The sequence below is a fragment of the Drosophila rhopaloa genome, unplaced genomic scaffold, assembly GCF_018152115.1.
Source record: "Drosophila rhopaloa isolate 14029-0021.01 unplaced genomic scaffold, ASM1815211v1 contig_3, whole genome shotgun sequence".
NCBI lineage: Eukaryota > Metazoa > Arthropoda > Insecta > Diptera > Drosophilidae > Drosophila > Drosophila rhopaloa.
Genome location: NW_025335123.1, coordinates 6,333,654 through 6,360,820, shown reverse-complemented (window position 1 = coordinate 6,360,820; position 27,167 = coordinate 6,333,654). Strand labels below are relative to the sequence as shown.

The window sequence follows — 27,167 nt, the reverse complement described above, 5'->3', positions numbered from 1 at the left end:
TGAATTGCTCCAAACTTTAACGTAACTGAAATCTAGTTAGCTTGTAAGTCTTCTCGACCATTCCCAATTAATGAGTTTTAGTGTTTGGATTATTCTTTTAGAAATAAAAATAATTTGAGAGGTAACTTAGACAAATATTGCAAACTGAATGATGTCCTGTTTTATTCCACACTTATGTTTTAAATTTGGATAACTGGAGTTTGTAAATTTGATTACTAAGAAAATAAAATTGTACCCTGATGTTTATAAATTAATTTTTTGAATAGAAAAAGCTTTTCTGCTATGTCTCCTGCCGCAGTAAAAAAAACACTTTTTTAGCAAGTGTTGCCTTTATTTATTTAAATAGTACCCCGAGCTGGGCAGTTCTTTCTGCCCTTAATTCCGGACACACTTTACACAACTTGTTAGCTTAGAGACTGACATATCTTACACACATTGGTATAGTCATTAAATATAAATGTGCTTCCTGTTCACATGAGTGTACACCTAAGTCCTATGTGCAGTGTTGCACGTTCTGTTATATGTCGTAAGTGTTTGCTTTGGTGCCGGGCTCGTTGGCTTTTTGATCAGCTTTGTCTGGCTGTTTCTGTTCTGTTCTGTAGTTTGCACTACTTATTCGTAACTATCCATTAGTTGTTAAATCTCTTACGTTCTAATGTGATTCGCTTCCCTATCGTACATTTGCAATGTAAGGGGTAGGTGAAGTCCATGAATCAAACTAAAGTGCTAGTCAATTAGGCAACTAAATATCTGCATTGGCATTCATTGGCGCCATGTCATCGTCTAATTTCGGTTCAATTTAACTAGCAAGAGGTACAGATTCTAGCACTCTCTTCCGCGCACAAAATAAAATGCATGAACTGCATTTTGTAGGCCTAACAAAAAGGTCGCACTTGGACTGTGCTCCGTCTACTGGAAGTGAGCGAACTGCAGCATGTCGACGACCGGGGCCGTCAGTCGCGATGCGATGGCCGGATTGGTGACGGTGATGGGCAGCTCCAGCGAGGTGGGCACGCCGCTGCCGTTCGTCACGCCAATGACGGCCAGGCTGTCCTCCAAGTTGCCCTCGATCAGCGGCGACACGCGGCGCAGCTGCATACCGCTTGGATTTTCCAGCGTGGACATGATGGGCGTCTGGTCGAGCAGCGCGTTCGTCTCGTTGGTGCGGGCCGTAATTGGAGGCGTAAGGTGGACGGTCTGTGGGGCCAAGGGGTGCGAGATGAACACGACACTGCCGGGCTCGTCGTCGCCGACATGCAGAAGGCTAGCACCGGTGCGGGTGTCGATGTGGAGCAGGCCAACGCCAGCGTTGGCTGCGTTCACGAAGTCGGCGTCGTCCACCACCTGGCTACCAGCCAGCGCCTGGGAGAGCAGATCCGTGGCGGGCCCAGTCATGGCCGAAGGCGCATCCGTCTCCTCATCATCCAACGTCATATCTTCCACGTTGACCAGCTGCAGGTCGCGCTCCTGCAGGTAAACCTGCGCAGCCTGTAAGATGTCCCGAGCGTGAAGGACGGCCCTTATGCCCCCAGAGACGCCGGAGCCACTCGATCCCGCCTCGGTGACATTCAGCTCGATGCACGAGTCCGGCTGCTCGGCAATGCTAAATAGCACCGACGGATCCAGCTCCAAGCGGTGCCCATTCACGTTCAGCTGCAGCACATTGGCCTGCAGCTGTTCCTCGTGCAGGGAGAGTTCCTCCTCCTCGTTGACGTAGCTTCCGGCAGCCATGGCGCCTCCTTCGGCCACCTGGCTGAGTGGCGTCATAATACCCAACGTGTCCACAGGCTCGCCGTCGTTCTCTGCCTCGCTTAGCAGGAGCTGCGGCGACAAATGGCGCCCGACCTGGTCCTGGTTAAGGTCCGCCTCTGCCCCCGTCTCCGCCTCAGTCTCCGTTTCCGATGGCTCCACTACCTGGGCTACTGCCTCTCCGCCCAGAAAGTCAATGTCCGCAAAGACGGCGGACAGCGGATGGCCGTCTGCCAAGCGCGGTGGCTCAAGTAATGCCTCCCGCGGCACCGGCACCAGGTGGTTCTTTTCGTTGTCCAGATAAAGCGCCACGTTGTTCAGCGGCGTGAAGTTGTTGTTATTCAGAGAACACAGCATGAACGTGTGGCTGTAGCCCGGGATCGGTCGAGTCATCACCGCGCAGATGCGTCCAGCGCACAGCTGAGGCGGCTGAAAAGAGCAATGATTGGAAATGGTGTCAAATAGGTATGATTTGGAAATAAAATTCCTAAACTTAACATATAGTTTACAACCAAAAAGCAGATTTTAGTTTAAGCAATAAAAGAAAAACGTATCCCTAAAGTAAAAAACGTGCATATCTAAATATTGTATTTACTGATATTTAGAAAAACAAAGTTTAAAAATCCATAAAAAGAAAATTGCACTCCTATGAATTCTCAAACAACAGTTTGTTATAATTGAATGGGAATTGTACATATTCGAAAGTAGTAAAGCAAATATTTTGACTCGTACTTTACAGTAAGGGAAACAATATGGAGCTAATAATTGGCCCATCCCCTCTTTGTTATTTATATGTGTTCATATGAGCATTGAATATATTAAGTGGTAGTTGAAACATTAATATCCATCTATTAAAAATGTCGCCCTGACACAGGAGAAAAGTAGAAAATGGTTTTAAAAACGAAGCTACATTGGTTTTAAACAAAGGAAACATATATGTATATATAAAACTCATCCTCAATGGCTTTCTTGATAAACTTACGTTCTCGGTGCTCTCTTGACCATCCTTGGTCTCGCAGGACGATTCCTCGGCCACGTCGCTGCGGGATCCGCTCTCCACATGGTCGCTAGCAGCGTTCCTTGAGCGGCGACGCTGCCTTCGTTGGCCGGAGGTCTGCAGCACTGTGGCTGGCGGAGTGACGGCTGTGGGTGGCGTTGTTGGGTAGTAGCGCAGACGCTGCTGCTCGCGCAGATCCACTAGCTGCTGGTGCGCCTTGGCCACGTCGGCATCGCTCAGAGTCGGAGCGTAGCTGAAATGCCTGGGCTTATTCATGCCGGAAGAGAACGAGCTCGTGACCATTGGATTGACCTGCGGATGGCTGGCGGAACGGCGCGAGGACGGCGACAACCTAACTGGCAGCACCAACTCAAGGGCTGCCAGGTGCTCGTCCACGGGTGACTCGGTCTGCATTTGGTCCATCTGGAGCTCCTCGTCCTCTGCTGATTCATCCTCCACAGTTGGCAGCTGTGGCTGCTCTTCATTGGAACTGACCACTTTCTCCCCCTGGCCCTGCTCCTGCTGATCCTCCCCGGATGTCGATGGGGGCAACTCTGGCTCTAGAGCGTCTTCCTCTTCAGGGGATGGCATAGGTCGGCTCCAGCGAGCGCGGGCCAGACGACACTTCTCCGCACTCCGCCCGCTGACAAGATCGGCCTCGTACTGGCGCAGCAACTCCTGCTCGCGCTTCTTGAGGAGCACCTCACGGGCCTGCGGCAAGAAGCGAACCGCCTCAGGCGAGTGACGGACCGGGGACCAGGCGGCCAAGTCAATATCTTTGGTGGGCCCAGGCTTTGGGTCCTTCTTCTGACTTTCTTCCTCCGCCTGCTCCTCCTCCTCCTCCGCCTGCTCTTCCTCCTCCGTGTGCTCCTCCTCCTCCGTGTGCTCCTCCTCCACCGCCTGCTCCTCGTCCACCTGCTCCTCCTCCGCCTGCTCCTCCTCCTCCGCCTGCTCCTCCTCCTCTGCCTGTTCCTCCTCCTCTTCTGCCTGCTCCTCCTCCTCCTCCGTCTGCTCCTCCGCATGCTCCTGTTCCGCCGCCTGCTCTACTGCTTGACCATCATCAAGCATATGCTCTTCGTTACGGGTCTCGGCCTTCGCCTCCGCCACCCCCTCCTCATCTTGATCATCATTCGTTGCCTGCTGATCCATCGCATCCTGAGACTGTTCATCCTCCTCATCATGGGCCCGCGAGTTCGCCTGCCGACTGCCATTGCTGTCCGATGAGTGCAGGCTGCCGAAGGTTTCGTACAAATTGGGTAGCCGAATGTCCTCCAAAATGAGCACACCTCCTCGCTGCACCGGCTGAGTGGCGTCCACGATGGCGGCGTGTATCAGACCGGCACCCGAGGCGGAACGCTGCAGCTCGCGAGCCTCCTCCGCCGAGATTACCGCAATGTTCGAGGCAATGGAGCAGCTGTTGCTAGAGCTGGGCTCCGGGGATAGCGTTCCTATGCCGTGCGAGTCCGAGCTAGAGCTGGCGCTGGACGTATGATTACTACTGCTGCTGGTGTTACTGTTGCTGTTGCTGGTACTGTTGCTGTTACTGCCGCTGCTGCTGCTGTTGTTGCTCAGCTCCTCGAGGACGGGCGAGGGTCGTGGCTGACGTACCTTCGGCTTCGGCTTCGAGCGACGCGGCGGGCGACGGGATGTTTCAGTCTTCGATTTGGTGCGGCGCTTGCAACTGCTACGGCTGCTACTTTCCATTACGCATTCGCTGCTAGTTGCATTGCTGTTGTTGGCGCTATTCCGCCTGCTCTTTTCCCCGTTGAAGAGCTTCGGGCTGGCACAGTTGGTCTCCTGGAGAGTGGTATCCATGTCCATCCTAGGAGCGGTCACTTCCTCGTCGTCGCTGGGTTGCACGGAAACCATCGAGGAGGCCGGCAAATCCTCGTCCTGGTGTCCTGCTACTGTGGACTTGTTTCGTGACTTGAAGATGCGTTTTTGACGCTCCTTGATAGGTAGGCTCATGTGATCTCCTGCCTCGCCCTCAGCCCCTGTTTCGGGCGCTGCTTCGGGCACTGCTTCGGTCACTGCTTCTGGCACTGCTTCGGGCACTGCTTCGGGCACTGCTTCTGGTACTGCTTCGGGTACTGTCTCTTCAGGCTCCACAGGATCGACGTGCGCCAACATCTCGTCCTGCTCCACAACTGACTGAGGCACTTGCTCCGACTCCTCCTCCGTCTCGGAGGTCGAGAATATCGGCCCCTTGACATCTTCGAAGCCATAGAAAAGTTCGTCGTAAGAGACGTTGTCCTGGAGTGCCTGTGCAGGTGCAGGCTCTTCCGTTTCTGGCTCTTCGCTAGCAGATTCTTCCTCTTGACCTTTGCCGTTAAGGTCGGGGCGATTGGTGTTGGTACGGCGCCTATAGCTTAGTCCATTCTGGCCGTCCTGCTGCTGCTGTTGCTGCAGATCGTCATCCTCCTCAAAGTCAAAGCAAGACGGGATGTTGCTGGCCGTCTTGGCCGTCATTTTGGGCTTTTCATTAGCACTACCATTGGGTTGCGTATGAGCACCCTTGCCGCGCTGCCTCGGCTCGTCCTCCACGAAGACGACGCTCTCGTTAGAGCTGGCGTCGCTGTCCTGGATGACAATCGGCTCGTCAGCCTCCAGCTGGCTATCTACGTCGAATTCCTGCAGAACCACGTCGCGCCGATCCTTCTTTGGTATGTTGCGTATGCGCTTCTTGGCGGCAACGCCGTCAGTCTTCTCCTGCTCTTCCTCCTCCGCTTCCAGCTCTGGTGCTGGTGCTTTAGCTGGTGGATTTTCCACGACCTTGCTAATGTTATTAACTGGTTGTGGCTGCTGCGGCTGCTGTGGCTCCTCCAGCGACTCGTCCATTTCGTCGTCGCACCACTCGGCCAGCAGACTTTGCTGCAGTTGCAAGGAGGCGGCAATGCTATTCTGCGGACACGGGAGATTCACATTGGGTTGGGTAAGGTCAGCTACTGGAACCGGCTCTGGCGATGGACTGGATGGCAGATTAGGCTGCGCAACTACTTCTTCCTCCCTGTTCTTTGCAATCGGACGCGCCGGTGGTGGAGGCGAGAGGAGCGCCAGCGAAAGATCCGGATCAACAGCGATCGGTGCCCTAATCCTAGAGAGCGTTCGCGTTCGCTTTCGCCGTCCTGCGCTGCGAGGTGATTTCTCGACGGTGGTGGGCGCTGTTGTCAGCGTTTTCCGTAAGGGGTTGCCCCGCCTGGATGTCGTGATCTGTTCGCTAGTCGCGGCAGCCAGGGTGCACCGTCTACCTCGACCACGGCGCGAAATCGTCGGCGTAGGCGGTGGGAGGAGCTCCGGCGATTCGCCTCTCTGTCGCCGACTCATAGAACGCGTTAGGCGGCGCTGTTTAGCCGGTGGTAACTCTGGGGCGGGCATGGTGGCTCGCAGTTGATTGGAGCGATGGCTGCGCGGGTCTCGCGGATTCACCATGCTGCGTCGCGGGCTCTTCGCTTTGGGCTCCTGCGGTGACAATGATAAGCTGTTCCGGTCACTGTGGCTGCGGGCGGAGTCGGAGGTCGAGGAGCTGGCGTCGCTGGGGTGAACCACGCGCTCAATGCTCTCCATCGTTAGCTTGGCGATGTTGGCCACCTTCAGCTGCTCCTCGTCTGTTAGCGAGGCGTCCACAACGATGGACACGTGGCGCGAGTGGCAGCGCACCGAGTTCCTGTGGAAGTGCGTGCTGTCCCGACTCCTGCGGCCCGCCAGCTGCCGCAGATCGAGCATGTTGGTGGTGTGGGCTCGCCGAGCTGCACGCGTCTTTCTGACGGGCGAGGAGCAGTTCACGGTGCTGTTGCTGCTGAAGCTGCTGCTGGACTCCAAGTGAGCACGGCGGTGGATGAGCAGCACGCTCATGCTGTTGGTCCGAAAAGTGCACATGTTGCACTCGTAGCTGGCCTCGGTAAAGCCACGATCGCGAGGGGCGGGCGTGGCGCTGCCCCCAATGTCCATGATACGAATCGTGGGCTCCTGCTGTCGGAATACGGCATTATCAATGGCTTGAAGCGATGCCGAGCTACTTACTCGACCCGCTGGCGAAGGCACGGCACTGCTTAGCGCACTGCTGTTGTGCAGACTGCTGCTGCTGCTGCTCGAGAGGAGCGCCTTGATGAGGCTATCCGGCCGGGAGGCGGGTCCGCCGCTGTTGCCCTCCAACACGGACGATGATGAGGCGTGCAGTCCGGGCAGCTGGTGCCGGTGGTAGCGCGACTCGGCGATCGCCACATCGTCACTGAACTTGTCGCCCATGTGCATTCCATCGGCTTTTTCTGCAATGGAAATGGATTGCATTGATCAACCTGACTTGGGTATGTAACGTGTATTTGCGACTAACTTTAACTGATACACCCATGCTAAAAAATGATTGTATTTTGTTGGTAGAATATTCTTATGTTTTTGTGTGTCTTATGTGTGTTCGCCACAAAAATCACTTGAAGAGGGAACTATAAACATACTGGCTGTCATGAGATTACCAGTAAAGAAAGCTATTAAAATAATTAAAACAAATTAAATGCGGTTGACAAAATGGCCCAAGAGTAACGGTTGAAAATTCAACTAACTACTATCTAAACTTTACAAATAAATACCAATTTTCCTTAATATCTCTGATGTTATTGGTTCATATGCTTATCTATCTTGCTGCCTGTACTTACTGGTGCCGCGTTTGATGAACTCCTCCTTGTGAGCGCATTGAAAGGGGTAAATCAGTTTTGGTGATTTCACTTGCTCGCTGTGAATAATTAAATGTCGGTAAATTAAAAAATGCTATTATCGATTTAAATATAAAACCTTACAAGGTTTTTTCGTTGAAAAAAGCCACAACTGCGAACGGTGGACGGATGGAGTTGATGAACCGAAAGTCCTGCGACAAGGTCACCTCGCCGGGCCACCAGATCTCTGTGTTGTGTATTTTTACCCAGACCACGTCGCCATCACTGTAATGCGACTGCTCCGGCTCGTCGTTCCGAAAGCGTGGCATTATGAAGACTTTAAAGGCGTCCTGGATCTTCGATGTCTCTTGGATGGTTGTTCGTAGTCACTACCGTGACCCCTCTTCCGTGGAGCTTCTGCTGGGACGCTCGGTGAAAAAAGAGTCCTAGCAGACGTGGACAAGGACACACCCCAATACATTTCCCGGCAGCTGAAAGCCAATTGGAAAAGAAATTAATAATTTATTGAACAAAATTTGGCGCCAACTAGAATCTAATTAAAATAAAACCGTACTTATTTACCTTCGTCAACGATGCATCTTTAAAACTCAGTCCTATTGCTTTTCCGTTTATTAATACAAAACAAATTTAAAACAATCTATCGCTAATTGCAATCAGTAGACTGCAAACTATTCAAAACAAGAGAGAACGCCTTAGTCGAGTGCCTCGACCATTGAATACCCGTTACTCAGCTAAACAACTTAATATAAATATGCATTCTTGTGTTTTTTTTTGTTTTTTTTTTAACAAAATGTGAATTATAGTGACCACAGGAAAAAAGGACAAAAAGCTCAAATTATCAATTTGAATTCGGCGATCTCTTAGTGCTGGCAGCTTTACAGCACGAGCATCAGCACCAGCTCTGCTTTAGCGCAGGCAGCTTTTGTCCTGCACCAGCAGCTGTGTTTATGTTTATGTTTTTGAGACATTAAACATACATACTTATATTGGCTAAACACATACATTCTTAAATATCATTATGTATATTAAAGTCTAAATGTTTGCTTAACCCGAGTAACGGGTATAGCGAATAGCTTTCTTTGAAAGGAGTTATCTTTGCCGGGCAATTGCAACTGTGTACAATGTAAATACATACATATGTATATGCTTACATACATACACACGTACGCCGTTGTTTGACTCAGACCTCCAATTTGGCTAACTAGATTTGATTTGCATAGTTCTTGGGATATAGTTCGGTATTGACAAATGAAAACCATCGCAATTTCCTTTAATAGAAATCCTTATCGAGAATTAACGTTGACCCTGTTGAGCACCTTGGCCAGCTGTTCCAAAGTCATCCGTTAGATGGCGCCATGAAAGACGGAAATGTAGGCGCTAGCCAGGCTTAAGCGTTTAATGGGTTTTTGGGCGTTAGAGTGGGCGTGGCAAACTTTTATTAGGCCAATCGATATTTATTGACGAAACAAATACATATCAATTAAAATTTTCATAATATCATCAAAACTGTGGCCACAGCTTGTGGCTTGTGGGCGTCAGAGGGGGCGTGGCACCATTTTGAAACAAACTTGCGCTGCGTAGGAACTCCTAAAATCTACATACATGCAAAATGCCAATCTTCTAGCTTTTATAGTTTCCGAGATCTCAGCGTTCATACGGACAGACAGACGGATAGACGGACATGGCTAGATCGACTCGGCTAGTGATCCTGAACAAGAATATATATACTTTATAGGGTCGGAAACGCTTCCCTCTACCTGTTACATACTTTTGCACGAATACAATATACCCTTTTACTCTACGAGTAACGGGTATAAATATTGCAAGCCATGATAAAAATGCAATGTTTAATTTAAAAAATCTTTTGATTTTGAATTCCTACAAGTAGGATTATGTACTCAAATCGGTTTTTGTATAAACAAGAAAACGAATATGAGTAAGGGCCGATTTCTCATTGTCATGTTATGTTTTTACATTAATTTCTTAATATCATGTTTGGATACAATGACGGGTTGCACGGTCAGGGCAAACGAAAATGACGATGAAAAATTCGCCCATTTTCCTTTTTTGTGATTTGAATTCCTTAACAATTTGACTTTGTTGACTTTCTGTGACTGATTAAAAACTAGAACCGTAACGTGATATCGAGGAATCGGTCCCAGCACAACAAATTTCTCTAAATCGCTTAGATAATTGGTAAGTCGTCCAATTTAAAAGCAAAAGACGCTTTTCTAAAATTTTTTGTTTCATATGTATGGATCCATGGTGCGAGGCTTCTGATGCATCGTGTTCAACCAGCTTTAGAAATCTAAGAGTAATTGTATTTCTATATAGTAAGGAATAATAAATACCTTCGTATTACTTTCGTTCATTTTAAAAAAAGAACGAAAATGAAACAATTTGTTTTTGTCTATGTTATTTTAATAAATCGTTATTTATTTATTGTTGATTAAGTATTTATTGTATTTATGTAATTACCATGTTTTATCTACTCATACATTCACGGGCAAACAGATGGGCTATATAAGTGTATTGGGTAAGTGGTTTCAGTAAACAGAGTTGACATATGGAATCTGTGAGTTCATCCTCTTGTTTTGAAACAGAAGTTGCGTAAAACTGGTATAAAAAATAGACAACGATGCGGATAAAAACACATTTGGGTATACAGTGATAGCATTATTTTCCTGGTTATCACACCCAATTAAGCGAATTTTCTTCCTTTGCGGAAGAAAAGGTTTAATATGTAAATCTAGGTATTAAGTCTGTATATTGTTTTTTGTTTTTTTTTTTATCAATATAGATGTTCTAGAAAAATTTTAAAATATTTAATTGTTCATTAAAGTACATAATAAAACAGCACAATGGATCAATCACAATTTCATGCGCAGTCCGAAAGAACTCGCTGGCCTCCGATTGCAACATTAAGTAGGAGCGCCGCCACATCCTTTGGGCAGGGGCATCAGTCAGTGTCACTCTGGCATGCCCATGTCCGTGTCTATGTCCGTATCCGTTGGGCTGTTCGGTAGGCGATAGGGGAAGAATTAGTGCGGGATTTGGGGTTGGGATTTGTGGACTCGTGTCTTGGAGGTTGGGGGCAGCCGATCCAGCAGCCGTGATTAGATTGTCTTGGATTTCGAAGGAGGATGTGGATGGGCGGGGTACAGGCGACGCCGTCATTGGTGCGCCTGCATATCGACGCGCCCGCCATTGCCGTTCGTGGCCGTCGCCACATCGTCGCCCACAATGAGCACCTTGCCGACGCCATCGGGTGCCACCAGCTCGCCGCTGAGGCCATCGAGTCCCGGCTGGCTGACGTCGCCAGGGATTTTTGGCTTGGGACGGTGCGTGTCCACCGCGTCAATGGGCAACTTAATGTGCTCCACCTTGCAGCCGTAGGCCACCGGCGTCAGCTTGATGACCGTGTGCAGGGGCACGTACAGGTAGGGCAGCTCGTCGGCGGACTTGTCCAGGAAGTAGGCAAAGAGACAGCGCAGCACCGCCTGATGCGACACGACGAGCACGTTGCCCTGCCGCTCCAGCTCCATGATGACCGGCTCCAGTCTGGCCACCAGGTCCTCGTAGCTCTCGCCGCGTGGATAGCGGTAGGCGAACTTGTTCACGTCGCGCGCCTTAAACTCCTCGGGGAAGCGCTCCTTGATCTGCTCGTATGTCATTTCCTCGCAGTGGCCAGCATCGATCTCGTTCAGGGCCTTCCACCGCTCTTGCGGTGCCTTAACATCGGCCACCGTCTGAATGGCGCGCTTCATCCACGACGTCCACACCCGCAGACCGTCGATCTGCTGGTGGGCGATGAACGTGGACAGGGCGTTGGCGTACTGGTGCCCGCGGGCGCTCAGGTTCGAGTCGCCGCCGATCAGGCCGCTCAGGTTGTACTCGCTCTCGCCGTGGCGCGTTAGGTAGATGGTCCGCGGCGTAATGTGAATGTTCATTAGGTAGTACACAATACGGGACTCCACGTGACCCTCGTTGTTGTAGACGACCACCTTCTTGCCGGCATTGTACACCTTCATGAAGCTAAGATGGGCCTCGGTGACCTCGTCGATGGGCTGGTAGCGCTCCTCGTAGTGCTCGATGCGCTGTAGGAAATCCCGGACCACCAGCTCCGTGTTCATATTGAGGTAATCTGGCGAGCTGACCTTGACCTCCAGGATGTTCTGCTCAATGATCTGCGGATCGTCACAGATGGACTCCACGAAGAACAGCCGGAAGCCATGCTGCTTCACCACAATGTCGTGGATCAGTTGGCGACGGTCGCGCGTCGAGTTGGTGGCATCGAACACGGCGATGCTGCCCTGGCCGCTCAGCAGCCACTCGCATGAGTCGTGCAGCGCCTGGTTGGCACACCGGTTGCGGATGGCCATCGCCTCCTCGTTGTCGGCGCGAAAGAACTCGTGCGACTTGTACGCGGTGGTTGCATGGCGCCTATATTCGCCCAGATTGAATACGCGAGTCGCGATCCCGATCCAATTAAGGTAGCGCGCCAGCTTCTTCGAAATAAAGGTCTTGCCGCGAGCCGGCAGACCCACCATGGCGATCACATGGGGCGTGGTGCAGTCGGCAATGGTCCGTTCGCCGCGGATGGGGAACGGCTTGGTCATCACCGTCTCCGAGGTGGGCGGCAGCAGCTTGCGCAGCTCCTCGGACATCACCGACGGGCACACGTGCAGCTCGTTCTCAATGGCCAGATCGGCGGTCTTCTTCAGCTGATTCAGCGAGGTGGTGCGCACCCGCAGTGACGGCGAGGTGTTGTACGGCATGTCCATGATGCTGGTGGCGGTCACGGAGCGGGCTAGCTGCTTGGCAACGGCGGAGGCGGCTGCAGAGGCTGATGAGGATGAGGATGTGGACGAGGCGGAGGAGGAACTGGAGTACGCACAGTTACAGCAGGTGCACAGGTCGTCTGTGTAGGACGGGTTGGAGCGGATTAGACGAGGGTGGAGCAGGGCGGGTGTCCGTTTATTGATAGAGGGCAGGGGCAATGGCAATGTTCCTACTTGGTCCTCGTCGTCGTCGATCTGGTTGTGATTTTGGTCGTTCAAACTACTACTGCCTGCTGAAAGTGTCTTCCGATTAGAGTTTGTTTTCGTCAGTTCTGGATGTGGTGCTCCTTCTTCTTCTATTTCCTCAGGTTTTTGGGGCTGAGCAGATGTTGTTGCTGTAGCTGTTGCTGTAGCTGTAGCTGTTGCTGCTGCTGATGCTGTAGCTGTTGTTGCTGCCGCTGCTGATGATGCTGTTTGTTGTTGTTGTTGTTGTGGCGTGGCAAGACATGAAATTAGTCGATTATTTTAAACATAAATGTGCTGTTGTACTGGGTTTAATCGCCGTATGAGATGATTATGGAGATGCAGACGATGAATATGTCGCTGATGGGAATTGCAATCCAACAATATATTAATCAGATAAATATCGTGTATTTGTGTGCTGGGGAGGGACAGGAAGGGGGTTAGAGCCAAGCCAAGGCCAAGAAGATATCGAGAATTACCTACGAAATAACGACAATCATCTTTGTCCGGGCAAATATATATGTGGGTAGATACAAATATGTGTTGTATATGTATGCGAACTGGGGGATGGCTAATATTTGACTTCTTTGCACTTGACGATCGAACGACAAATGAAAGTGAAACTGAGACTGAGACTAAAACAGAGGCAAAAACTCACACAAAACGTGCGTGCTGCGTGGGCGAAATAAAAGAGAGCAGAGAGCAAATGGAGAGCGGAATTAGCACAAATAATAAACGAAAACGAAGCACACTAAAAACAAAACGAAACGGAACGAAACTAGAAAAAACAGCTGTCGAATCGAACCGACTACTCCTCACACTCGGTGTTATCGATAGTTTGCTGATGACCTGGTGGTGCGGTTCGATAGCAGCAGGGCTGTCAGCTCAGCTGAATATAGCGGCATTACCTGGAATTGTCAATTTCCAGGTTATTCAGTATTTGCGATCTGATGATCTGCAATAAAAACGGGGGAACAGAAAACAGAGCAAAACAAAAGTCTCTTGAACACGACACACACACACATACAGGGAATTCAAATGCTCATTAGCGAGTGGAATATTTATGGGTCCCCTTGCCGTATCGAGTATTTCTATATGGATCCACTGCTGAATATTGCCCCAAGCTATCATCTATACTAAGCCCCAAATACTAGGGCCATGGGGCCGGAACTTTCAAGCTAAAGCAATTCGATTACTAAGGGATAACCGATGGAAATTTACCACGCACCAGTAAAATGATAAAGACCGGTCACAAATTACAAGCGCCGTCGTCACCGCCTTTATCGCATTACCAAAAAACCAAACAATCCAAGTCTAGAAACCCCACAAAAACACAGTGTATGGGGATGGAAAGCAAAACAAAGAGGATGTCTACTTATATCGCTCAGCAATCTCACGGTCGGCAGTCTTTGAACACTTTCGAGAAGATTGCGAAGTATATTTGTCATAAACATTTATACAGCTATGGACAGAAAAATAACAATGACTTTTTAAAGTTTAATATTTTGAAAAACGACAATCCTGAGTTTAGCCTGTTACCAAGGCTGATTTTAAAACATTTAGGAAGTGAAGAAATAATAAGACACCACAATTATCAATAATTTAAGCTGTCATAAAAAAACAAAGGAGAGCCATTGAATTTTCCTTGATTAATGTAAAAAACAATCAATCGACAAAGGATTACTAAACAAAAATAAATAAATAATTCAAATGCCTTAATGTTCTCCTCAAATCGTAATATTTTTTATAATGTTCTGATTTTAAAATTTTTTTTTGGTTTACCTTTCTGATTACATTAAAAGTATACATCTGATCCCAAAAAATTTAACCATATGTTTACAATATGTTAAATTCTATTTTTTACTCAGCTTCAGTTTTTGCGGTGGGAAAAGCATTTGTCTACTTTTGCATGGCTACATTCCACATTTGTTTTCACACCTCACCGTTTTTTTTTGTTCTTGACCAATGACTGAAAAGTGGAGCTCGTGGTTCAATGTTTGATAGCGCGGAATTGGCCAAGACCAATGCCACACCAATAAATAAACGAGTTCGACCGAAACCCCACTGGCAATGGATATTAGCATGGTATACCTATACCACTGGATTGTGGGTGCGAGCGGGACAGATCCAAGAAGGAACTAGCCGTGTTGATTATCGTTTATGGTGAGCAATAATTAGTAAGTCTATGAGTGCGGTAGTTGCGTTCCAGGCGATGGTGGAAACTTTTACCTGGATCACCAAGCGACGGAGGAAACCTGAAGCCGTCGAGGAGGCGGTCGGATCGGACGCACAGCGACCACGGAACAGAGCGAAAAAGGTGTAGCAGACACTGCGCTGAACGTTCGAACACTGAAAAACTAGTGCCGATTTCTGAGAACACCGAGCGTCGGCGGGCAGAGCCAAACGTCGTCGACGCCGGCGTTAATGTAACGGCGGCGACGACTTGGTTTCAATTTAGTAAAAAGAAGTGAGGCCGATCATTTGCCTAACTGCGCACCTACAGTCAAACTTCTCAATCTCGACATTTTAATCCTAAGTCACGGCAGTTATTGTCAGAGCTTATTAAATAACGAACTATATTAAAAAAGTTAGAAAAAATGTATTTTAAAAGCCAATAAATCAGGACAATCTTTAAAAAAAAGTGTTTGTCTTTGCCAATGCTAATTCAGAAGATATCAACACTGTATTCTTTATTAAGTAAATCAAAATCGATTTTGTTTTGTGGTGTGAGTTATGGAAGTTTTACTGTACCTGAGAATTAACAGAGAGAATGCGCTGCTGCAGTACAGCAAAAATGACAACCGTTAAATTATTTGTGCACAGTTTTTGCGGTTCCTGGCGGAATTGTCATTGCCGGGCTTGAATTCAAAGTTCACCTCATAAGTGTTACCACTTAACTCGAACCTCACGTGTTTACCCACAAGGCTTCCAAGTGCAATTGCGCGGTATAGAGCAAACCCGGTAGACTCCCGGTCCTCCGATTGGGTAGATGTTCCGATCGCTTAGACGTGCGTCATTAGCTTATGGAGGCAATCGATCGGACTACACCAAACCCATTGGAGAGCTAGCTACTTCCTAAACTGGTCCATACGGACCGTCCAAGGTCGAGAGCGGCATAAACAAACACGGCTGGGTTAAATGATCACGCATTTGGGACGTGCATCGCTAGGTGCAAGTCAATCGGGAATCGGGGATAGGTGATCTGCCATTTGCCATCTGCACTGCACTCTCTTATCAGCGCTGAGGAAACCAAATCTGAAAATCTGTTCCCGTTTTAAATTCTGATGCATTCTGTCGGAATCCCTATCTGTCTACGCTAATATTTAAAAACTCAACCCACAATTTTAAGGAAACATTTAAAGATTTTCTTTCCAATATATTAATTTTTTAAGGTGTTCAAATTTGAAACCCTAATCTTTTTGCAAATGTTGAATTATTTTGTTATAACTGTGAAAAAAAAGTTGCATTGCATAAATTTTATTATTAGCAATAAAGACTAACTATGGCGAACCGAAATTTATAAATATGGGAATAAAGCTGCTACTTTAAAATGTAATTTCCTTTTTTTTTTTGGCAATGTATGCTTTTTAAAAATAGTTTTCTAACAAGTGGCTATTGTTTCTTCTTAGCTATTTCGAGTCTATTTAAATGCTTAAACTAAGAAGTAGTTTGCTTAGCAACAGATAACGTCTTTATTGACTGGCCAGGGTGATGATAAACAAAATATATGTATATTATAGCGCCAGATATCCTTTCTTTTCCATTATAATAAAGTTAAAATAAGTTTAGTTTAATTTGAATTTGTGTCAAACAAATTAATTTTTTTAAATAGATTAGATTTAGGACCCTCCCCTTATCGAAGTCGTCAGGAAGTAATCAATAACTTACTCGAGCGGGAGAAATCCTTTTATTTACAGATAAGTTTGTTCAAAAAGAATGAAGTATGCGAAGTGCTGTTAAAGTTAAGAGCCGATTAATCTATTTCATTTATGTATTTTTAAACACATCTAATCTTAATCGGAATTAGTTGCAATCTACTTTACTGCACCTACAAACTTTCTATTTGTTGAGACAAAATGCCTTAAACAAAAAAGTTCAAAAAATGTATAGAAAAAGACAAAAACTATGTTTTCAATAAAATTAATTTAATATTAAATATATTTGAAAATAGCGAGAATAGAAAATTCTTATTAAGCTGTTGTTTTATCTCTATAGAGCTTGTCTTTTGTATCTTATAAATTTGAGTAAAAGATGTTTTCAGATCCCTAGTCTGCCACATAAGTACAATCAAGTTCATCGTCACAGGCTTGACTCATCGGTATGATCGACGACGTAATTGAGCGCTGCAGAAATTGGCTAATTCGACCATGCGGTCGCATGTGGTACAATCTCATGCGGACTTTCTGATAATTTCCCAGCTGTCGCACTATCAGAATTACCGAAAATAATACCAATAACAACATTGTTTGCCGCGGCTACAACAGCAACCAGTGTAATTATCGTTGTGACATGAAAGTCCGGCCGGACAGAAACTGATAAGACAATGGCACATTGCAAAAAAAAGAAAGAAACCAACAAAAGCTGCAAAGGCAGAGACTTATTAAAATAGAAGAGCACAGAGTCCATCGGCAAGCAAATAATGGCAATGTTATTGGCGATTATTGCCGCCTTATCACTTTTCACTATCGCAGCCATAGATCACAGTCAGTATCCAAACAGCAGAGCCAATAAACACCCCTCAACTGTTTATTGTTACTTCAGGTGATAATATATGATGCATGGCATCTGTTCATGTGAGGTGCGAGTGATGATGCTGCGTGGGTGGATGCTAAATTTGGTGCGCCAAACGGGAACTGCAAAACTTTCCACCTCACTGACATTCGCTTGTATTGGGGCAAAAAGAAATCACTGTTGCTACTCAATTTCTAGCAGTGCGTCATATTGAGTCACTCCAGTACCTTTTATGGAACAATTTTTTTTATATGTGGCATCGAAGTTTTTGTGAGGTTTTTCGAAATGTTTTGTATGTATGCTACCCGCAAAAAATGAATCAAATTATCACTCGTTATAGTGAGCCAAACAGGGAATACCCTATTATGAGCAACAAAAAAATGTATTAAATTTTTAATATTTAATGTTTTTAGAAAGCACTGTATTCTCCAAAATCAACTCACTTTTTATTACCCCATAACTTTCAGTGTATTTGATTTCCGAATAAGTGTTCAAATTTTTTAAACAAACAGTTTCTTGATATGAACTTTAGATCACAAACTCAGACTTTTTGTTAAGCGGCATATTAATCAGCTCAGTTGCAGAATGTGATGATTATGTGAAATTTGTTTGTGAAAGAATTATTATATTTAAGTAAACGGCGGATTGCAAACAGACACACAGTAAGATTGAATCTGCTGTTGATAAGAAATTTGTATATTTTAATGAATTGCAAAAACGTTCTATGCACTGCATAAACAAAGTATAAAAAAGGTTAACGTAGGTTTGTCTTTCAAACCCCTTATTTAAAAAAAAAATGTACATTAATTGCTAGGCGGAAATGTTTTCAACATAGCTTTAATGTTCCATCATGAGTGACTCATGGATTCGGGATTTCAATCTGTTCAGTCAGCAAGCAGTGCATCGCAAATTGAAACTTGTTGACAAGCTTTTAAACTTGATCGCGAAAGGGCAAAAATGGGTGCCACCCCTAAATGCCCTATCAGACCACCTGACCAGGGGGCGGAGCGGCGACGTCCCAGCCCCACACGTTCTAATTGCGACTTGCGAATCGCTTCCATGACACTCGTGACCACCTCACTTTCGTTTGCATCGCTTGGTGAGGGGGACAACCAAGCAACCGCAGTTAACATCTTTGGTAAGTTTTTATAAACACCCTTAAAATCTTTTTTGTTTCAAAGTTTTGGCACCCCGTCAGTTATATCAAAGGTTGAGCAGTTAATAATATACTCCAAAGCTCATCGCCTAACTATAGTTCTTAGATTTTTATCAAACTACATCGTTAGGCCGTTGTAACGAACCATATTGATATGGAATCGTATAAATCGGCATTAATATGTAAAAATAGTTATTGATACTAAATGCATAAAATAGTTATTACAAAGGAAATGTAAATAAAACAAAATTGGGAACCTCTATATTAATTCAGAGTCCTTTTCATTTTAGTCTTTTAATACTCGAAGTCCCTCGACACTCGAAGTGTAGTCCTTCGAAATAATTTTAGTTTTATCAGTTTTGTTTAATCGCACCTAATAAATACAATGCAAAAGCCTTTAGGTTTGAAAAAAGGATTCAATGTGGAGTTAGGAATATGTATTTATTATAACAATTTCTTGATTTCCTGCATACGTGAACAGAATAGACACTTGTTTATTCGAAACACACTGATGTGTAGGGTAGACTTTTCATCGTCGGAGGTGCAGATAAGCCATCAACTTTCGGTTTCAATGCCATGTGCTGCGCTGGGCTCAAAAGGGCTTAAGCTTTAAGCACCCAAGCTTTTGCTCAACGCCGTACCAGCTATACGCGGGAGCTATAGCTGGAAATCGCATATTCGAATTTACAGAAGTGCCACAGTACTTGTCGTACAAGCGTGACCCGTAACTAGAAGCTGAGGTGGCATAAAGATCGGCAAGCAACTGGAACCGTAGACGGCTTCAGACGTAAGCAGTCCCGATTTACAAAGTGCTATCCGCTGGGCCCAAAACAAACGGAATTATAAATAACGGACCCTCAAGGCCACGCAAGGGGGGTAAATGGGGTGGTTTGTGCAAAATGGCGGGCGGGCGTACGTCCGGGTAGTCAGGTGATACGGATACCAATGAAAATATTACCAAATCTTTCGGTTCTGCCCTTCCCCTGCGTTGTGCTTTAAGCTATTTTTCCGGTTCCCAAAGGAAAATTATAGAAAATGAAGGCGGACACTGCACACTTAAAGCAAAACTAGAAATCTAGCAGCAGTCGCAACAACAATGCGCCAAAGGCGGAAAGAAAATTCACAAAATTACCAAAATAGCAAGCAGAATATTTGTTGGGGCATTTGAAAATGAAAACAAAGCGTTCAGAAACTTGATGGGATGGGATGGGAGGCGATGCGATGCGATGTTGAGTCGATGACGATATGACGGATAGGAGCGACGAATAAACAAAAGACGTAAATGGCAATGCTGTGTAATCCACTCGAAACAAGTGCGAAAAGAGAGTGGCGGATTATTAAAAGAAGAGGTGGGGGGAAGAACCTTAACCCACGTTTCTCATAACTGTGTTAATAAGCCAACGCAAGTCATTAAACCACATAACTGCTGGTCTAGCACTTACACGGAGCCCAGACAACCAAGAAGTCAGCACAAATGGGTGAAATGGAGGGCAGGGGCAGGGGCAGAACTGCGGATCTGCACTATACGTACACAGGGGGGCCGAATCCGGATCCATAGCCGGGTTGCTGAGGGTCTGGGTCGGGCTCAGGGGGTTGAAGCCGGCGTAGCGCGGCGAAGTCGCCGTCGACTGAGCCATCGCCCCGGAATGCAAGCAGTGGTGCGCACAAATAGCAAGCAGTGCACGCCTGATCTCCTGGAAAACTCGATTTCAGGCGATACTCGACAGAATCACGCGATTTGTAAAAGTACAAAAGAAAACAAAAAAAAAATCACAGAACGTTTGGTAGAACGCTAATTTCTTGGTACGCAAAAAAGAAAACAACGAATTTTTATTTTGATTTGATTTGACTCGGAGCACGGCACAAACAACACCACAAGAAACGAAAGTACAAAGCGATTTCGCCGAAACGCCTTTCAGTTCAGTTCCGCACACGTCGCTTGACAAAATCGAAATGAGCAAAAAGCAAAAGGCGGAGCGAGTCAAGTGCGGAGCCCCCAGACTTGCGAAAACGGCACGCGAGCGATCGCCGAGCGAAGAGCAACAAGCAAAAAGCGGGTACCGATGCGACCGATGTCGCCGTTTGTTGGCGGTAATCACAATCGGAATCCGAATCCGAATCGTTTGTCTATGCAGGTATTACGAAAGGCAGCGGTAAAAGCGCAACAGCTGCGGCCAAAACAACAGCACCCGAAAATCACGTAGAGTTTGTTACTAGGATCGAAAAGATAATTATTTCGAGATTCACTTTTAATCCGTCCATACAAAATAAGTTTAACGAAAACCGGTCGCCCAGATAAAAACGTTGCCTACTTTAAGGCGTGGGCACTTTGGCACTTTTGCTAAAATAATTATAAATTTGTTTCGGTCAAAAAACCTATGTACATATATGCAACATGTACATATACTTACAAAAATGTGCATATAAATACGTAAATACGTTCAAAAATCAGTATACACACAAGTTATGAAATTGAGGCCTTTGAAGCTATCCAATAAGAATCAGTTAAGTGTTTGAAAAAAATTTATTTTTATGTAACAATTTTGCTCAAACTTAAAAACCATTCTAAAAGTGTGGACATATGTATATGAAACTTACTTTAAAATCGTCGTATTTTAAATATAAAGTGATTCTTAAATCTTGAAAAATTATTATTTTTAAATTTATTTGCAAATAAAAACACCTCAACGGCATATGCAACTTGCTTGATAAATATCACAATTTGTAATATTATTTGTAATCTTTATTTGCGTGTCATTACACGATAACATTTTATTGTTTTTCCGTCCCTCTCACACTCAAGAAACTCTTGATGATAATTTCTAATAGAGATGGGCGCGTGTCAAACTTTTGCAGCAACAAACGTAACTAAAAATTTATTGATATAAATGCAGTATTTCCTTAAAGACCTCTTTAAGGCTTTAAAAAATCTAAAACAACATAAGTGTTAATTCATTTTTTCGAATCAAAAACTTCTGTATGCCAAGGTATCCCCATCTCTCTTGATTTAACCTAATATTTTTACGAAATCAGCTAGAAACTGTAAAATTTGTATACGATTAAAAAAATATATTTAAGTCCTTTCGATTTTTTCCATTGTAAAATTAATATTAATATAAGAGCCTTCATGATAATTAAGTCCCGTTCTGATACAATTATAAAGCAAAAATTTAACAAAAGTTATTTTCATAAACTGGTTGGAATCTGCAGAGGACAATTCAATAGGAAACCGATAGCTTCAAAGTATCGCAAAAAGCATGGACGATAACAGAATAGCAGAAACATCTGAACGAACAAGGTGCGCAAAACAAGGGCCGAAAAAGCTCCCCCGGCAGCAGCAACGCTGCGCGGCAGAATGCAACACTGTAAAAGCTGCGCAGCAGAGCAATGGCGGCCTCTTTGGTAGTGTGCGACTGCCTGTGCATGTGTGTGTATGTGCCACCGGCCAGTTCCGTGTGCGAGAGAAAGAGCGAGAAAGCTGGCAAAACCACAAAGAGAATCTTTCACCAAAAAAAAATCACAAAACAATAGCGTAAAATGCTCCTTCATTCAAAAACACAGAAATCAATAACATTACACAGAAACCACATAGTTTACCTTTTTTTAAATTAAAAACCAACACGCTGCGATTACCGACTTGGCACAAGAGAAACCGATAACAATAAATGCAGCCGATGAATACAGAAGGTGGAGTGGAGCATAACTAAAAACAAAAATAAAGAGCGCACACTAGAGCGCGACTCATTGGTATTAGTATTAGTATGTCTGTCTGCGCATGTGCCTGGGTTTTTGCGGTGTACGTCCGTGGATGAATGTGTCATGAAAAGCACTGAAAGCAGGAATAAAAATGCAACTCACCTTCGCTTCAAAGCGATATGTCCTGGTGCCTTTGCTACGTACACTGTTTTTTTTTAAGGGGGGGCAGTAAAGTCAATCGACTTGATTAATGGCGGGCTCTTGTCTGTATCTTACACTTTTTACGCACGTTTCACTTGCACTACACTTCCCGATAACTTGGACCTATGCGAATGGCCTTTACTGTGCTGTTAGCAGCTAACAGCACTGTAAGCTTCGACGTCAGCGATACACACAAGTGTGTGTGTGTGTACTTACATAAATACACATGCAGCGAATCGCGGAACTTAGCTTAGTATTTTTATTTCAATTCGCATTTGCTGAAACTTACCGCTATGCCAGTGCAGCGACTGGAAGCCATCGCTGCTGCTGCTGCCGCTGGTACAATGTTGTTGTTGCAGTTCTATTTCTCTTTCTCCGTCCACTGTCCCGCTCGCACTCAACAACAAAACGCAGCGCGCTCCTCACACACAGGCAAACAGGCCCCCTCTGTTGTGATATTACTGATTTAAACACACACACATGAGCACGGGCGAGCGAAACGAGAAAACGTATCCGATTATTATATATATGTACATGTATATCTAAATATACTTTTGATTTTTATGAGCGCGCTCAGCTACAATTGCATTGGCACTGGCACTAGCACCAACACAAACGCACGGGACGGGGGATGCACTTCGTCGGGAGTCTCCTCTCCTCCCCTTTTCATCATCCCCTCGCGAACGCAATTCCAAGTGGAAAGCGAAAACGAAACGAAACGAAAACGGAAAAGGCAGAAAACCGAAAGAACAGGCGGAGTGGAGCAAACGAAACGTTTAATTGGTGCAGTTTCGCGGAACTTTGCCAAAACAAAAGCTCAAAAAATCGGAGCACAAACGCACGGCTTTGCTTTGCTTTGCCAACGGACGATCGAAATTGATCGGATTATATGTAACAACAAACACAATAAAAAAAAATACCCGCAGCGAATTAGAAGTTGCAGACAAATTGTAGAGCTGGAACAGAAATCGATGACTATTCGATACTATCGATGTTTCCACGCATCGATGTTTTCTTTGCACTCATCGATAATTTTTGTTTGAAAAGAATCGAAACTAAAAACTAGTAACCATCACTGAATGAAAACTTTTTTTATCAAATAATTTAAAAGCTTCAGAATATTTTAAGCAAGCTAGGGTGTAAACCATCTAACCGAAGTAATATTACAAATTTGTGCTGCCAAAGAACAAATAATAATTTAATTTTTATGATAGGCTTTCTTGAGGAGCTAGCTACAACCATGACCTTAAAAATGTATGGTCTGATTCGAGTCCCACTTCTTCTATTTTTTCACATTTTAAATGTGTCTGATTCTATATACATAGGCACATATTTTTAAATGGCCTTATACACCGATATGTAGGTAACAGCACACTGGGCTGTTTGCTGAGAAATTTAAATTGAAATCAAAAATGCCAAAGTCAAAGCTCGAATACCAACGAACTACTAATCCATTGACATGAAAACGAGCGTTACTTCAATCTGCCAAAAAAAGATATATTTGGTTTTAAAGAAGTACATCGAAAATGAAAAGATCGCTCTTTTAAAACTGACGAAATATATATAAGTATCAGTATTTTTATGCTCTTATATACTCTTATACACATTGATTTTCACATTTTTTTTCATTACCAAATTTTTCTTATTGGAACCCCTGTGTAAAATAATGTATGTTGGGCATAGTGTAAAAATAAATGTCAGTGGAATAGGGCTATTACGCATATCAGAAATTATATAATTTTAAATTTTAAATAATTTGAAAATATTTAAAATCCGTGTTTCACTTTCAATGATATTTCGTATTTTTAGAGGGTCGGCCGAAAGTCTACGAGGTCATGGCCGAATTTTCCTGTGGCCTAAGTTGGCTACTGTTGTCTACAATGTAAAATTTGGTAGCTGAAGTTTTATTATAGATATTTTTTAGTTTTAACACATATTTTTGCCCAGCTTAATTTAAAAACAAACCGTCCACTCTACAACAACAAATTTCAAAAATATGTCAATAGGTTAATAATGGCCGAGGTCACCATAACAACATGAACGGATGTTGATCAGCATATGATCACTGATCATGATGCTATAATCCTACCATCATGATCAGCAAAAAAGGATAATAGAAATATCGATACAAATGAAAATAAGAAGAACATAAGCAAAGGCAACCGAAACAAAACACATAAATTGACAGAATTGGTTTAATAGTTTAGGTGGTGTACTAAAAATATTCGTTCCAAAATGTATTTTTAACAAAACTAATAGCTGTTTAAAAAACATTTTATTGGGCGCTATGTACGATTACTTTTGAGATAGTCAAATTTATCATGAGTGTTCAGCATAACACGGTCATTATGATATCGAACCAGTCATTCATCCAAATTTAGAACCAGTTCGCACTCGCAGAACAGATGGCACGTCACTAGTTGTCCATTTGTTGTTATTGCAAGCGCCGAAGCGTCCAAATTGGATTCGCAAAATCATGGTTTGAACTCATCAATTGGCCAAGATACTGATCCGGAGACTAATCCTCCGCCTTTCTGTCCTTAGAGTGCCCTGTTCAACTTCCAGAGCCTGCTCTCGGTCATCCTGCTGTTGATCTGCACCTGTGCCTACCTGCGCTCCCTCTTCCCCAGCATCATAGACCGGAACAAGACCGGGTAAGTGCCCTTGCGAAGCCCCTACAAGGTGTCCTGACGCTCCACTTACTCCTCTCTCTGAATGCAGGTTTCTGGGCACCTTCTGGAAGCTGGCGAGGATCGGGGAGCGCAAGTCGCCGTGGGTCGGAGCCGCCTGCCTGATCATGGCATTTACCGTTCTCTTCTGGAGCTGAGTGCATGCTGCACATATTCATACCATATCCATATCCTGGGGCTGAGTTTCACCCCAGATATTCCACACTGTTGAGGATTGTAAATACACGCTGCGTTCTGCAGCACTGGTCAGACCTTTTGTGCTTTCACAACACTCCCAGTTTTCTGTGCTCATTTGGTGGTTAATAATAATGTCCGGCGGAGACCGGGAGCAGCTGCGTCGCTTTGTGGCCGCTAGCAGGAGGCGTCTGCATGACCTTCTGGAGCGCCTGCACTGGAGCGAGCAGGGGGTGCTCGGGGCAAGTCACAGCTGTCGGGAGCTCGAACCTGGACTAAACGTGTCCTTTGTGTTTCCGCAGGAACACCAGCCAACCGACGACGGGCACGCGGCTGAGATTTCAGGGGACCTGCCGCCCTCCTGCTGCACCAACTCCGCCTTTAGCGTCAAACTCGACGAGACGGCTGTACAGCAGATTATTGGAAAAGACACAGTCCACCCGTGTGCCGGCTCCTGCTTCGATGATCTGCAGGCGGGCCTCAGCGCAAGCCACAGACTCCTGATATACGAGCACGTGCTGCAGCACACCGAGAGGCACCCAGAGTTTGAAGACAACGCCGCCTTCGCCGAGCTGGTGGGCGAAACCAGACGGGAGCGAAAGAAGCAGCGTCGCCACCGCAAGAGCAAGCCCACGCTGAACGAGGAGCTGCACCAGTTGGTCGATCTGCAGATGCAGGCGCTGCAGCGGCAGAGGCAAAAGGAGCTCGCCCACAAGGAGCAGCACCGGCAGCACAAGGAAAGGCACCGGGAACACACAGAACAGCGCCACCAGGAACACAAGGAGTGGAACAGGGATCCAGACCGCAGCCGGAAGAGAAGTCGGAGTAGGAGTCGCAGCCCAAATAGGCAACGCCATGGACACAGGCGTCGGGAAGAGCGAGAGCCCCGCAGTCAGCACTACAGCACACATCGGTCCCATACCTCTCGTCACTAGAGCAGCTTTTAAAACAGCTCGCGGTCCAGGGAGCAGGGCCGCATCTGAAGGAAGAGTGCCATTGGAATGGGAAACATTGAAGCCAGTGTCTTGGTCATTAGATTTCATCCTAGTCCAGCCGACTGTTTATTTGGGTATTCAGATAATGAACAAAGCAAAAAAAAAATTGAATAGTTGTCTATGATCCTGGCCAGCTCTCGAATGAGCCTACTTGGTGGAGACGCGCGTGCGCTTGTTCCAGGAAAAGTTGACGCCGTAGTTCTTGACGCGCTCCTTCTTGGGCTTTGCGCTACCGTCGACGTACCAGCGCCAGCCGTTGCGCTCGCAGTAGGTGATGGCCTCCTCTGGGGACCCAAACTGCACGTTCATGTTGGACAGTGGGTCGCCGCTGCAAGCAGTCAGTGGTCAGTGTTGAGCCCGTGTCGGTGGACAGTAGCTACTCACCTGGAGGCCCAGCCCATGAGAGGGTTCTCCCAGCGATCGCGGTTATCGAACTCGATCTGCCAGGTGTTGATGTTGTCCGTGCCACTCTGCATGGCGTTCTTGGGCGGAATATGGATGCGTACGCGTCGCTCCTTCAGGTGCTCCTCGGGCACGCCGGAAATCGGTCCGAGATTGACGGCCGTGGGCACGGTGATCTTGCTGCTGAGTTTGTTGCGCTGATCCAGCTCCTCCTGGCGGGCCAGGGCGGTTTTGGGGTCCAGTGGACCGCTGTCCAGCGAGGAAGCAGATGCCCAGCGGGCGGCGGCCAGTTTGTTGGCCTGGTACCTGCCGAAGGTCGGGAAATGGGTAAGCGTATGCATTGGGTGGACGACGCACCTTCGCCCGCAGGCGCCACTTACAGCTGCAGAGAGGCGGTGCTTCTGCACATCACTAGGCGGAGGGCCGACATTTCGCTAGGCGGACTGTATTGGTCACAATATCGGCTTCCAAATACGAATTACGTAAAATTTGGAACACAAGCGCTTCGCAGTAGAGAAAACAGCTGTTTGTCGGTGTGACCAAAACTATTTTTTGTTTTGATTCAAATCGACATCAGACCATGTCACCAAGGCTTGGGTTGGAGTCTTTGCTAAAGCTAACTTGGGTAACATTTTGTACCTTGCCTAGGTACATATACTTTTTGAGACTATCGAGATAGGGAAGG

The 27,167-nt window shown here is 46.0% G+C and overlaps 5 protein-coding genes across 7 annotated transcripts; 2 read left to right on the top strand and 3 right to left on the bottom strand.

Moving 5' to 3' along the window:
* Positions 1 to 310: 310 nt before the first annotated feature.
* LOC108042625 lies at positions 311 to 23,178 on the bottom strand. The gene is made up of 7 exons (XM_044460823.1): positions 22,511 to 23,178; positions 7,537 to 7,883; positions 7,396 to 7,472; positions 6,767 to 7,011; positions 3,695 to 6,715; positions 2,732 to 3,661; positions 311 to 2,178 (listed from the first exon to the last, which is right to left on the bottom strand). Exons 2-7 carry the CDS (start codon positions 7,719 to 7,721, stop codon positions 910 to 912), a joined length of 5,727 nt encoding a protein of 1,908 aa, XP_044316758.1. The 5' UTR covers positions 7,722 to 7,883; positions 22,511 to 23,178; the 3' UTR covers positions 311 to 909.
* On the bottom strand, positions 10,164 to 20,285 carry LOC108042704 (6-phosphofructo-2-kinase/fructose-2,6-bisphosphatase 1). Of its 3 annotated transcripts, none has more exons than XM_017121105.2 (2): positions 19,856 to 20,285; positions 10,164 to 12,664 (listed from the first exon to the last, which is right to left on the bottom strand). In XM_017121105.2, exons 1-2 carry the CDS (start codon positions 19,959 to 19,961, stop codon positions 10,587 to 10,589), a joined length of 2,184 nt encoding a protein of 727 aa, XP_016976594.1. In that variant the 5' UTR covers positions 19,962 to 20,285; the 3' UTR covers positions 10,164 to 10,586. The 3 variants fall into 3 exon arrangements, with proteins under 3 accessions (XP_016976594.1, XP_016976603.1, XP_016976613.1); XM_017121114.2 differs by lacking the exon at positions 19,856 to 20,285 and adding an exon at positions 14,667 to 14,829; XM_017121124.2 differs by lacking the exon at positions 19,856 to 20,285 and adding an exon at positions 12,917 to 13,070.
* A 1,401-nt stretch (positions 23,179 to 24,579) lies between the features above and the next one.
* On the top strand, positions 24,580 to 25,182 carry LOC108043173 (protein kish). Its single transcript, XM_017121746.2, has 3 exons — positions 24,580 to 24,700; positions 24,766 to 24,875; positions 24,943 to 25,182. Exons 1-3 carry the CDS (start codon positions 24,698 to 24,700, stop codon positions 25,046 to 25,048), a joined length of 219 nt encoding a protein of 72 aa, XP_016977235.1. The 5' UTR covers positions 24,580 to 24,697; the 3' UTR covers positions 25,049 to 25,182.
* On the top strand, positions 25,164 to 26,021 carry LOC108043154 (splicing factor U2af large subunit A). Its single transcript, XM_017121723.2, has 2 exons — positions 25,164 to 25,327; positions 25,388 to 26,021. Exons 1-2 carry the CDS (start codon positions 25,220 to 25,222, stop codon positions 26,018 to 26,020), a joined length of 741 nt encoding a protein of 246 aa, XP_016977212.1. The 5' UTR covers positions 25,164 to 25,219; the 3' UTR covers position 26,021.
* Positions 26,022 to 26,117: 96 nt separating this feature from the next.
* Positions 26,118 to 27,030, bottom strand: LOC108043165 (NADH dehydrogenase [ubiquinone] iron-sulfur protein 4, mitochondrial). Its single transcript, XM_017121734.2, has 3 exons — positions 26,863 to 27,030; positions 26,465 to 26,788; positions 26,118 to 26,408 (listed from the first exon to the last, which is right to left on the bottom strand). The coding sequence occupies exons 1-3, from the start codon at positions 26,910 to 26,912 to the stop codon at positions 26,228 to 26,230; spliced, it is 555 nt and encodes a 184-aa protein (XP_016977223.1). The 5' UTR covers positions 26,913 to 27,030; the 3' UTR covers positions 26,118 to 26,227.
* Between the last annotated feature and the right edge of the window lie 137 nt (positions 27,031 to 27,167).